This window comes from Aythya ferina (assembly GCF_964211825.1).
Source record: "Aythya ferina genome assembly, chromosome: 9".
NCBI classification, from domain to species: Eukaryota; Metazoa; Chordata; class Aves; order Anseriformes; family Anatidae; genus Aythya; species Aythya ferina.
The window spans coordinates 18,898,167-18,909,025 of record NC_140305.1 but is presented as its reverse complement, the minus strand read 5'-3'; the positions used below and the strand labels follow the sequence as shown (position 1 = coordinate 18,909,025).

Genomic DNA, 10,859 nt, shown 5'->3' with positions numbered 1-10,859 from the left:
TTCTTAGTCATCTTTCACCACACCTTAGAAGTTGTCTGTGGACATAGTGGGGTCAGGAGAACACAGCTGCTGGTCTGAATCATGTTCTTCCTGCTGCTGGTAGCTAGATATTGGAATTTCATTTCCAAAATGAGAAAGTAAGAGGCAGGCAAAAGGGAATGTGCTAAATAAAGGAAGAAACTAGCTAGCACTGGAGCAGTTTTCACGCAAAAGTAATATGGTCCATTTGACTTTGTTGTTTTAAATAGACCTACAAATCTTGAACTATTGGAAACTTCTGCTCCATAGTTGTAGTGGGACAAAATTCAGTAAGAAATACGTTGTGCTTGTGTCTTTGACAGCCACAGCATATTGTATCAGGCAATCTCGTTCCTAATTTCTATCCCAAGTGCTATTGGCCCTCATTGTTCATCGTTACCATACCCGGTATTTTTCTACATAAATATTCAGACTTGTGATTTGCATACTGGTGTCCGTGTAGTTAATACTACTCCTAATTGCAAAGCAGCCTGGTCTTTCAACTGATTGTAATGCTGAAAAAAATGGTTAAGAAGAAGAGAAAATACATCTGAAATTTAACAACATGCAAGAATGTGAAAAGAAATCAATGCAATAAAAATAATAAATCAGTAGAAAGGGGAGAGGATAATGTTTAATTGGAGTCACCTGGCAATGAAGGATGTTGCAAGGGTCCTGGTTCTGCCTTTCATGTCCCAAGAGTTAGCAATGCAGTGGACATCACATGAGTTTTTTTCCAAGCCCAGTCTGGCTCTGTCTGGTAAGGTTTAAAATTCCTTATTAATTATGGGATTGAGAAGTCTTAGTGTATGTGTGCATACACACCCATGACTATAACATCTGTTCTTATTTCAGAAGCAGATCAATGCTGCAGTCAAACCTCTGCTACTTCTGTCCTGTCCAGCCTGAGGAACTCCTTTACCTGTTCTGTTAGAGTCTTTCTGCCAGCATGATGGTACTGCATCTCCAAAAAGCATAAACTAACAAATTTCTGTCAGCGTGATCCTGTCCACAGAAGGGATTTCAGCAGTGCAGAAATATCAGCATGGAGACAAATATTTTTCACACTTCAAGACAATAGAGCTAAGTCAGCAAAATTTAAGCATGTGTTTGACCTGTGCAAATCAGTGGCCAAACACTTCATTGTGCTAGGAGTTGCTACATATAAGCAATCTTATCTTTATTAAAGTGCAATGTGATAAGTAGTGAATAGCTTTCATAAACATCTAATCTGAGTATTTCAAAAAGGCTTATAGTTACCTTTAAGCTGGTCAACAAAGGGATTTAATTTTTCATGTACAGTCTACTGACCCACCCTTGTATTTTCAATAATACCATGATCTTTAATAAAGATTAGCTTGGCATTTAAACTTTGCTTATATTTTTACTATATTACCATGATATTAATTTACCATTTTGAATGTCTTGATCTTGTTTGTTTATGAAGCCAAATTCTTCCAAGGGGAAGTCACGTTTGACTAATGTGAGGAACCTCTGCAGCAAAATGATCAGCCTGACGGATGAGGAGAGAGCAGTGGATATCATCTTCGTGGACCTCAGTAAGGCCTTTGACACTGTCCCACATAAGGTTTTCATAGACAAGCTGTTGAAATATGGGTTGGGTGGGCAGGCAGTGGAGTGGATTGAAAACTGGCTGGGCCCAGAGGGTAGCGGTCAGTGGTGCAATGTCTAGTTAGAGGTCGTAACTAGCAGAGTGCCCTGGGGGTCAGCACTGGTTCTGGGCCTGTTTGATGTCTTCATTGATGATCTGGATGATAGGCCAGTGTACCCTCAGCAAGCTTGCCAACCACACAAAATTGAGGGGAGTGGTGGATACATAAGAGAGTTGCACTGCTGTCTAGAGGGACCTTGACAGGCTGGAGAATTTCACCTCTCTGGAAGACTAGAAGCTGGGACTCTATAGCCTAGAGAAGAGAAGGCTTAGAGGCATCTCATCAACCTCTCCCTGGGTGTGTAGCTAGTCCTCAGAAAATTCTGTTAGCTTTCCAAACTCTTTTTGCAAGAATCCCCTTATGAAACCAGTACTGTGGGGAGGGATTTTTGTCACAGCAACTGTCTTGGCATAAGGAAGCATATAATTAAACTGCATTTGGTTTTCCTTGAAGGACTAACACTTGCCAGATTTGTAGCTGTAATGTAATGGAGCAATGTCTTATATGCTTAAAAATAAGAACACTTCATTCTCTGGGATCAGAAAGTAAAGTGATAAAGAGGGAAGGACTAGGAGAGACATAAGCCTAAACATCTTTTTCTTCATAGGGAGGTACCAGCAAAACAAGATAAAAATGGATCTCTCGCTATATAGCAGGTTTCCAGAGACAAGGTAGCCTTGGAAATCGGAAGTGAAATGTTAACAGTAAGTGTGGGGCTTGTATTTTTTGCAGCATCTCTGCTGTTTGTAGAGTTTCTGAGACTGCAATGGAAGCGAAGACAACTTCCTCCTGGACCAACTCCATACCCTCTCTTTGGAAATCTGCTGCAAATGAAGTTCCGAATTCATCATGACATCCTAAAAAAAGTACGTATTTGGGGGCAATTAAGTAATAGACTCATAGGCTGACTGAAGAATGAATGCATATTTTTGTTAACGTAGTTTTCTTTTGAGTGCTAGGGATGGGATTTATTCTGTATTGTGTAGACATGAAAATCTATGGAGATGAGTTAAATATGGTTGTTCTGAAATTTTTGGCTTACTATGAACCATGTCATTAAAACCTTAAGTGTACGTGAGCAACACAATACTAATATTCCTGCCTTACAAACTGGAAAAGCATTGTAAAGAACAGACTTGCATTTTGTGGAGGTTTTTATATGTCTGTTTTGGCTCTTGTTGCACTGACAATTTCTAAATACTCCATGAAATAGCTATTGAGTGCTTATATGCTTTCAGTGTAGAAAGGATTTTTCAAATGCTTATTCAACATTTTTTTTCATAAGATCTGAGATTAAAATTTTTGCTTATATACAATTTAGTCAGATTTTCCGAAGAAACTTCAGTCTGCTGAACCTGATTGAGCTTTTAAATAGCTGAACTAATTCATTATGTGCCTACACTCAAAATGAGCTCTTTTCTAAGTCTAGTTGTAATGCAGAGCACTTCGAGATTTTTTATCCTACTGTTTTATATTCCTAGTATATATATTAAATATTTAATGCTTATATTTAACGCTTATGTATGAGTAATAGCACCTCAATTTCATTGTTCGTTTTTAAGCTTCCTTTTCTCTGTTTCTTCTCCATCCTGCTAGTTCTCCTAAGTTGCGTATTTCAAGGCAAAGTAGTGTGACTCCTCAATGTAAAATTATAGGCCTTAGATAAATATAACAGAAAATTATAGACCTTAGAAAAATTCAACCTTAGATAAATACCAAATCTGCAAGCACATGCATATAAATCCTTGCACAACGTGCATAACTGTTCCCTCTTGTTTGCACACAGGCAGCAAAATGTTGCCCTCCTCTAGTCCTGCAGTAGACTTCTTGGAATATTTTCACAGCTCCTCACTCCTTGCAGCCTATTCCACCCCCCAGACATCCTACTTTGACCTAAACACTGTTGCCTTTCCCTCAGCCTTGTGTTCTCTTACTATTCCAGCTCCCAGTTCTTCAGCCAGGGAAAGGGCTCTCCTGCCAACCTCTGATAGTGATTGCTGTGTGCACTGTGCTGGAGACACAGGGCTGTCCCATCTGAGCTAGAAAGGAGAAGGTGATTCCTGCTTTCCCTACCTCCTCAGCTGCTCTTGCTGCACTTAATACACAAGGGGGAACAGTAGATGGTTCTCCTAAAACTCATTATCTAATGTTGTCATCTTACAATCATGAAGGAATTCATCTGCAATGAGTTTGAGTTGTAAGACATGCCAGTGTCTGATGTTATTTATTGCAATATTGTCTGTTTGACATTTTAGGAACATTCTGATCTTTAGTAAATGAAAGTTTACACAGAAACCTGGCTGCAAGCTATATAAGATGTAAGAATTAATTTGATGCTGTCTTCTCAAGGTCCAGTGCCCTTGGGGAATCTGTCAAGGGTGAAGAACTGTTTCACCTTCTTTGATTTAAATGTGATGGTTCTTATCCATGTTGTTCTGATACTGCTTTGTTCTACAGATGAGCAAACTTCATGGTAATATCTTCACCTTATGGCTTGCAAACGTACCTGTGATTGTCCTGCAAGGGTACCAGGCAGTGAAGGAGGGTATGACTGCCCATGCTGAAGAGGTTGCTGGAAGGCCACAAAACTTAGCCTTTGAAATAATGACTCATGGAAGGGGTAACTATTATTTTCACTGCTTCTTCTAAGGTATTCTAACCCTGTTTTGGAAACTGATTTAGAGTCTCAGAGTGCTTAATTTATGGTGGAAAAAAGGTCAATATTTTCTCAAAGTTTTATGAAACATCGTTTTTTGGGTTCTGTTGGAACAACAGTGGCAGAATACAGCTATAGTAATATTTTCTATATAGGTAGTAGATTGTAGACTAGAAGAAAAGAGGAAAAGAGAAAAGAAAGAGGCATGCTTCAGGACTGCTGATAAAAATTAACTTGACAGAGAAGCTTCTTTGAAACATTAACTGTATGTATGTATTAAATCATACAGCATTAGCAACATTAATTCATTATGATTCCAGGTGTTATGTTCTCTAACGGTCATCTTTGGAAGCAACAGAGGCGTTTTGGACTTGTAACAATGAGGAAAATGGGAGTAGGGAAAAAAGACCAGGAGTGTCAAATACAAGAGGAAGCCTGTCGCCTGGTGGAATATTTGCGGGGAACAAATGGTATGTGCCTGTGCTCAGCATTTGGGTCAGTATGGGTGGTAGTGATTTTGCTGAAGAATGGATAATTGGTAGCTTTTGAAATTATTTATTTGGTTACAAAAGTGTATTAGATTTGTACATGCGGAGCTGTGTCTCAAAGTTCTGAATCTTATGATCTGTGGGAAGCATTTCCTTGAAGTGTTACCTGTGAAACCACTCCACAGGATGAATTTAGAACTGAGACTCCATGGTTCCTGTCTGTAAGTGTTGGTATTTCTCAGGGTAACAGCAAACAGTAACAAAACAGATCTCACAGCACCCTATATCCCTCTACAGAAAAGAAAACAAGGCATGAAGTATTCAAAGCTTTGGCCAAGGCTGCAGAATCCCATGGCTCTGCTCTGGCAACTGCAGTGGAACAAGCACGCTCACCTCACATGGCTTGGGGTAACTTCCTCAGTAAGAGAGGAAGTTTGTTTAAATTGTGCTGCTGAAAAATGGGGAGCATCTGTAGGTTTGCTCAAGTATTCCATTATTCATGTACAAAGGTTGTGAGCAGAGAATAAAGGATGTTTCTCCTTTTGATTCAGTTGCTTATTCATCTGCTGTCTTGGCTGACCTTTTTTGTACCAATTATTGCCAAATGTGAGATCTGCTGATGCCACGGTTCTCTGCAACCTGGGTGTTTTTATTATTACCACTACAAATCCCATTCTCACCAGCAGTCTTGCCTTTTTTTGGTAATCAACAAAAAACTTTGGGTGTCTGAAGTTACTTTTTACTCACATCTTTTGCTGATAAATTGCAATTTTCCATCCACTAATCTAACTAACATCAGAAGAGTTTGATAAAATGTTATTTCATCATCTCTCTATTCAGTGCAAAAAGTTGGAACAATAAGTGTTATAGGTGAATACTTTTCACTGTGTTGACAGGAAAACCTCTGGACCCCAGTATGCCCATTATTAATGCTGTCTCAAATGTGATTTGTTCTCTGATTTTGGGACATCGCTTCTCTCTAGAAGATGAAAACTTTCGCCGCATGATTGAAATTATTGATGATATATCAGCATTTATGAACAGCATCTGGTTTTATGTGAGGAATTTTTTTTTTCTTTGGTAATTTTATACAGCTAAACAATGAAAGGCAACTTGCTGGTTACTTTTATAACAAAAATGAATACTGATGCACCTGGAGTCACTGGAGTATGCATCAGAACAGTGCTTCTAGATGACTAGTTTAAAACTGATTTCAGTTTCTTATACCTTATCATAGCATCAAAATTTCTCAGTTCTGGTGGACTGGGATGGAAATTCATAGGCTCATTACATGACTGAGAGAAGTGCGAAGGTCTTTCTTGTAAAAGCACTACCTGTACAGCTCCAGTGTTTGAAACACAGCAGCAAAATATAAGCAAAAATACCTGAAAAGCTCTGAAATAAGCTTATCTTAAATTCTGACAAAGTGGCTTTCTTCATCATCTGAAATCACATGACTGTCAACTAATATCAAGAGTAACATAGGTCTTGGCTACTTCCTTTGCTCCAAGCTAACCATGTAGAAGCTTAAGCAAAGCAACTGTTTTGCACAAGGGTAGCAAAGGTACCATGTAATTGCTTAATAGTAGCTTCTTCTATAACTTTTGGCAAGACAGCAGCTCCTAACCTAACATCTGATTCTTTGGAGAGAAAATTTGCGATCATGCTTCTGTGTGAAGTTGTGACTGCAGTTGCAAAAACAGTGGAACAGATTGTTTCAAACCAGGGCAGTTTTATCATTAACCATTAACAAACGGGACCCATGGCGCTGTATATAGTTAAGTAGTCATGTTACCAATGTGCAAGGCACCTACTCCTGCAGAACTTGCTGGAACTCAACAGGCTTTACATCTTACATGATTTTTCACCATCTCTTGCTAACTGAAAATTGCTGTAACTGAGGTCTAAGAGAACTTGAGGATTAATTTGATACTTTAGGTTAAAAAAAATAATCAAAATACTTTTTCTCCCAGAAGATGTGGGTGTAATGATTCCTAAGATATCTTCTAAGAAGGGTAAACACAGGATCAGCTACTTCCAAACTGCTTTCAGGAGATATTTGTATAAGCTGTTCTTAAAGCTGTTAATAGTGTCCACAGCTAACCAAAACATTCTAGCCCAGTATTGCATTCTGTCCTGCCCTCCACAGTGCTTTCATAGTGTTGTACAATCCTTTAATAATCACCTGTACTAATCTATTTTCCTAGTAAGCAGACAGGTTTTTTTTAAGCAAAATTGTGCAGTAGGATGAGGAAGAAATGAAAGCCAGGAATATGAGCAGGCTTGTGGGAAGGCATAGGTTTGTAATACAGCTGCCATTTATAAAGGTGAGCCCGATTTATGACCTAACACATAGCTTAAGCAGGGTAATTCTGCCGTGTAAACCGGAATGACATGATGCAATCTGTAAAAGGAGAAAAAAAAAAAAGAAAGGGAAATAAAGTAGAGGAGTGAAATTAATACAAAAGTCATTTTCCTCTCTTCTGCTGATATGTTGTTTTATAATGGTTTAAGTGAAAGAATTGAATAAACAGCAGGGAATCCATGTGGCTCTGTATGTTTTGCTCTGTAAAGTTGTTTTGCATATCACATATGTGATGTGTTTGACTAACCGCACTTTTTTTCTGGGAAAAAATGTGTCTGAGTAAAATCCCCACGCATTCAGTATCCTACAGTAAGATATTAAAACCACTAAACAACTGGGTTTGGATATTTCTGTTTTCAGTTTAGCAGATGTGTCAAGGAAATTAGATTTTTATTTACTTATTTTTTTAATCAGAGAGAAATGATACGTATTTTAGGCTGAGAACAAGGATATTTTTAAAGAGTTTTTTGCTGTTGTAGTTCAGAGGAACCTCATCTATTCTTTGTATACCACAATGGAAAATCTATAGCATAAAACTAAGGGAAATTCTGCTCCAGGGAAAAATAAGAAAGTCTTTAATGGATCACTGGACAGGAATTAGCTTTTCAGTGTAATGGTGAAGACACAGTCATCAGTCTTTCATCCACTTCTTCCACTACTCACAAGTCTACATTAGTATTCAAATTTCGTTTGCTGAATACCACATATCTAAAATCTCTCTTTCACAGGTACATGATCTGATTCCCTGGTTTGCAGACCGTTTTCTAACATCATGTAAGAAGACTTTTTCTGGTATAAATTTTATAAGAACTGTGTTCAGAGAGGAAATTGAAAGCTACAAAGAAAAAGGAAAAGCAGATGAAAGTCAAAATTTTATTGGTTATTATTTGGATCAGATAGCTAAAGTGAGTATCTCTGTTCTCCTTTTAGGCTCCACTAACAACTAGTGATTTTAAGCGCTCCTTTGATTATAATGGTGTCTAGTATCAATTAGGGAAATATACAATTTCCCTCTAGAAAAGCTTATAGGTGGATGAATTAAAAAACAAACAAACATAAAAACAACCAACAACTGAAACTGCGAGATGGCAGGAGGAGGATGAAGTAATAACGTGAGTAGTTTTGTGGGTAGATTATCTATAGCCACAATAATAGCAGATCATCGTATGATTAAGATACAACTAGGAATAACAATCATGATAGGATTTGTATCAAGATTAGAAAGCATATGTAATTACATACATTTGTCATGGCTGAAGAACCAAATGTGCATGTGGATAGAATAAATTTACAAATGAACTGGAGAATATTAGAAAATGTATTTGTATTATTGAAGAAGTTTTCTTTTCTAGCCCCTTATTTATTTATTTATTTATTTATTTATTTATTTATTTATTTATTTATTTATTTCTCATTTTTAATAGTATCAATAAATATTCCTGTGATGCAGAGTGCTTTGCTTCTCTTTTGTGTGCCTTAACTTGATCTTTGCAATTCATATTTGCAGACTGAAGGAGATGCTGATGCTACATACAACAAGGAAAACTTGATCCAGTCTGTTTTTGACCTCTTTCTGGCTGGTACAGAAACTACAGCTACCACTTTATGTTGGGCATTGCTCTATATGGTGGTTTATCCTGATGTTCAAGGTAAGCACACACAAACAGTTCTGCAACTTTTTAGGAATTATAGGAGTTCAAATAGTAGCATATGAATCAGGTGACTGCATGTGTCTGTTTTGTCCTGTGTCCAAGATAGAGTCTTTGGATCACCCTCTTTGACCTGTGACTTCTCCTTGATGTGCTCCCAAGTACTTTGCAGCAGAAATCAACTCAGTGCAGTGGGAGGTTGTTAATGTGTGGTTATTACTTGGAATTTAGAATTTTGAACATAGATATCTGCATATAAACAGATATTAAATAAAGGTTGGGCTGAATAGCTTTAAATTGTATGCTCTTAATAATGATGTTCACAGAAGAAAGATGCAAGTTGTCAATGGAAAGAAATAATCAGAGTGCACAGAATAATAAGGATTAAAATGTATTAGTAATCACTCTGAAAGCTTCATATTTGACAGTCTAAGCTGGGTATCAGGTGCAGAAGGAGACTGGCAAGAGGAGAATGGCTGAAGTGGTAAGGAGAAGGGATTTCCCATTGTTCTTACCTAATGGCTCTTCAAAAGACCTAAAATTTGAGACTGTACTGCATATACTGAATTTTCACAACATGATCTTTCAACCTCTCAGGATATATTAAAGTTATCTTAAGTTTCCTGATGCATAGGATCAATCTACTTGCCATTTCAGCCCAGAAATTAATAAAAAATGACAATTTCAATTTGGGTTGTAAATAATAATAATAAAGAAGTGTCCTTGAGGGGGAAAAAACCCTCGTTTGTGTAAGTGCTTCCCAAGGCAGGTAATTACAGAATAGTAATTATGCCATTTACAGATGGTAATCAAAATCCATGCAGTCCTGAGTGAAGACCTGTCCTTGTTCAATTACTAAACCAATCTCTTAATACATGATTAATATTTAATTTAGGTCACCCAAATGGTAATTTAAAGGTATTTTTTAAAATATCTTTTTCATCTTGCTGGGTAGTATTATAACTGTAAAAAGCAATAGGAAAAAGATGATGATAGAGCTTATAGATTGTTGTATATTTAAAGCTGAATATTCCTCTACAGAGAAAGTCCAGAAGGAGCTGGATGCTGTTCTGGGTAGTTCCAATGTAGTTTGCTACATGGACAGGAAACGGTTGCCTTATACAAATGCTGTAATTCATGAGATCCAGCGATTCAGTAATATCATCTTAATTGCACTTCCCAGAAAGACCGTGAAGGACACAGAACTGCTGGGATATCCTATTCCAAAGGTACAAGCATGCTGCATGTTTTAATGTTTGAGGTCCAGTGCAATTGTAGTTGTTCTTAAAACTGTTTTAGTGTAATTTTTAAGTTACTGCATCCACTTCAGCTGTACAAAACACTGTCCTGTTTTAGGTCCTTCTGTTTTAATTGCTTATTTAGTTGAAAAGTGTCTGTGATTGAGAACAGCCACTATCAGCAGCATGGGGTACATGAGTTTAATTTAGAAATGCTTTTGAGGGTTTTCCTGATTGGGGAAATACATGCTTGGGTCTTGCCAGTTCTGGCGCTGTCCCTTAAATATGACTGTATTTAAGCAAGCCTTTTGCAAGAAGTTGTGTGTATTGTCCTAACTACTTTGTCCTACTAGTAGCTTTCCAGAACATGACTTCTGATGATAGAAAACTTGTGAATGGAGACTGGAAATAAGCTTATTAATTTCCAGCAGTCTCAAGTCAGTCCTATCAGCTGATGAAAAAAGGCCATCCAAAACCAGAAAAAATAGTTCTACTGAAAACCTTGGAAATTTGAAATTATTTTTGTGTCACAAACTTTTAAATTAAGTATCTTGCAAATGTTATAATTAAAATATTTAAAAGTTTTATAACTGAAAGGTACGTTAGGGTTGTTTCTATATATTCTTCTATCACTGCTTTTCCTTAGTTTAATTTTCATTCTTTTTTTTTTTTTTTATGGATCTGCTTAAAGCAACTCTAGCATAGCAGAAATCATAGAGTATCAAAGGTAAAAATTAAATTGGTACTCATACTGTTACTGAGAAGCTAAGTA

At 37.2% G+C, this 10,859-nt stretch overlaps 1 protein-coding gene across 1 annotated transcript; it reads left to right on the top strand.

The window, feature by feature from the left end:
• The first annotated feature begins 1,897 nt into the window (after positions 1-1,897).
• On the top strand, positions 1,898-5,977 carry LOC311441414 (cytochrome P450 2C50-like). The gene is made up of 5 exons (XM_084529541.1): positions 1,898-1,988; positions 2,299-2,557; positions 4,149-4,311; positions 4,668-4,817; positions 5,732-5,977. The coding sequence occupies exons 2-5, from the start codon at positions 2,387-2,389 to the stop codon at positions 5,917-5,919; spliced, it is 672 nt and encodes a 223-aa protein (XP_084385667.1). The 5' UTR covers positions 1,898-1,988; positions 2,299-2,386; the 3' UTR covers positions 5,920-5,977.
• Positions 5,978-10,859: the final 4,882 nt, after the last annotated feature.

Excerpts from the sequence above, each read along its gene's own strand:
- LOC311441414 (XM_084529541.1), top strand. The coding sequence starts at position 2,387 with ATGTTAACAGTAAGTGTGGGGCTTGTATTTTTTGCAGCATCTCTGCTG. Across the intron at positions 4,312-4,667 it reads AATAATGACTCATGGAAGGG|GTGTTATGTTCTCTAACGGT; the intron begins GTAACTATTATT and ends TTATGATTCCAG. Across the intron at positions 4,818-5,731 it reads ATATTTGCGGGGAACAAATG|GAAAACCTCTGGACCCCAGT; the intron begins GTATGTGCCTGT and ends CTGTGTTGACAG.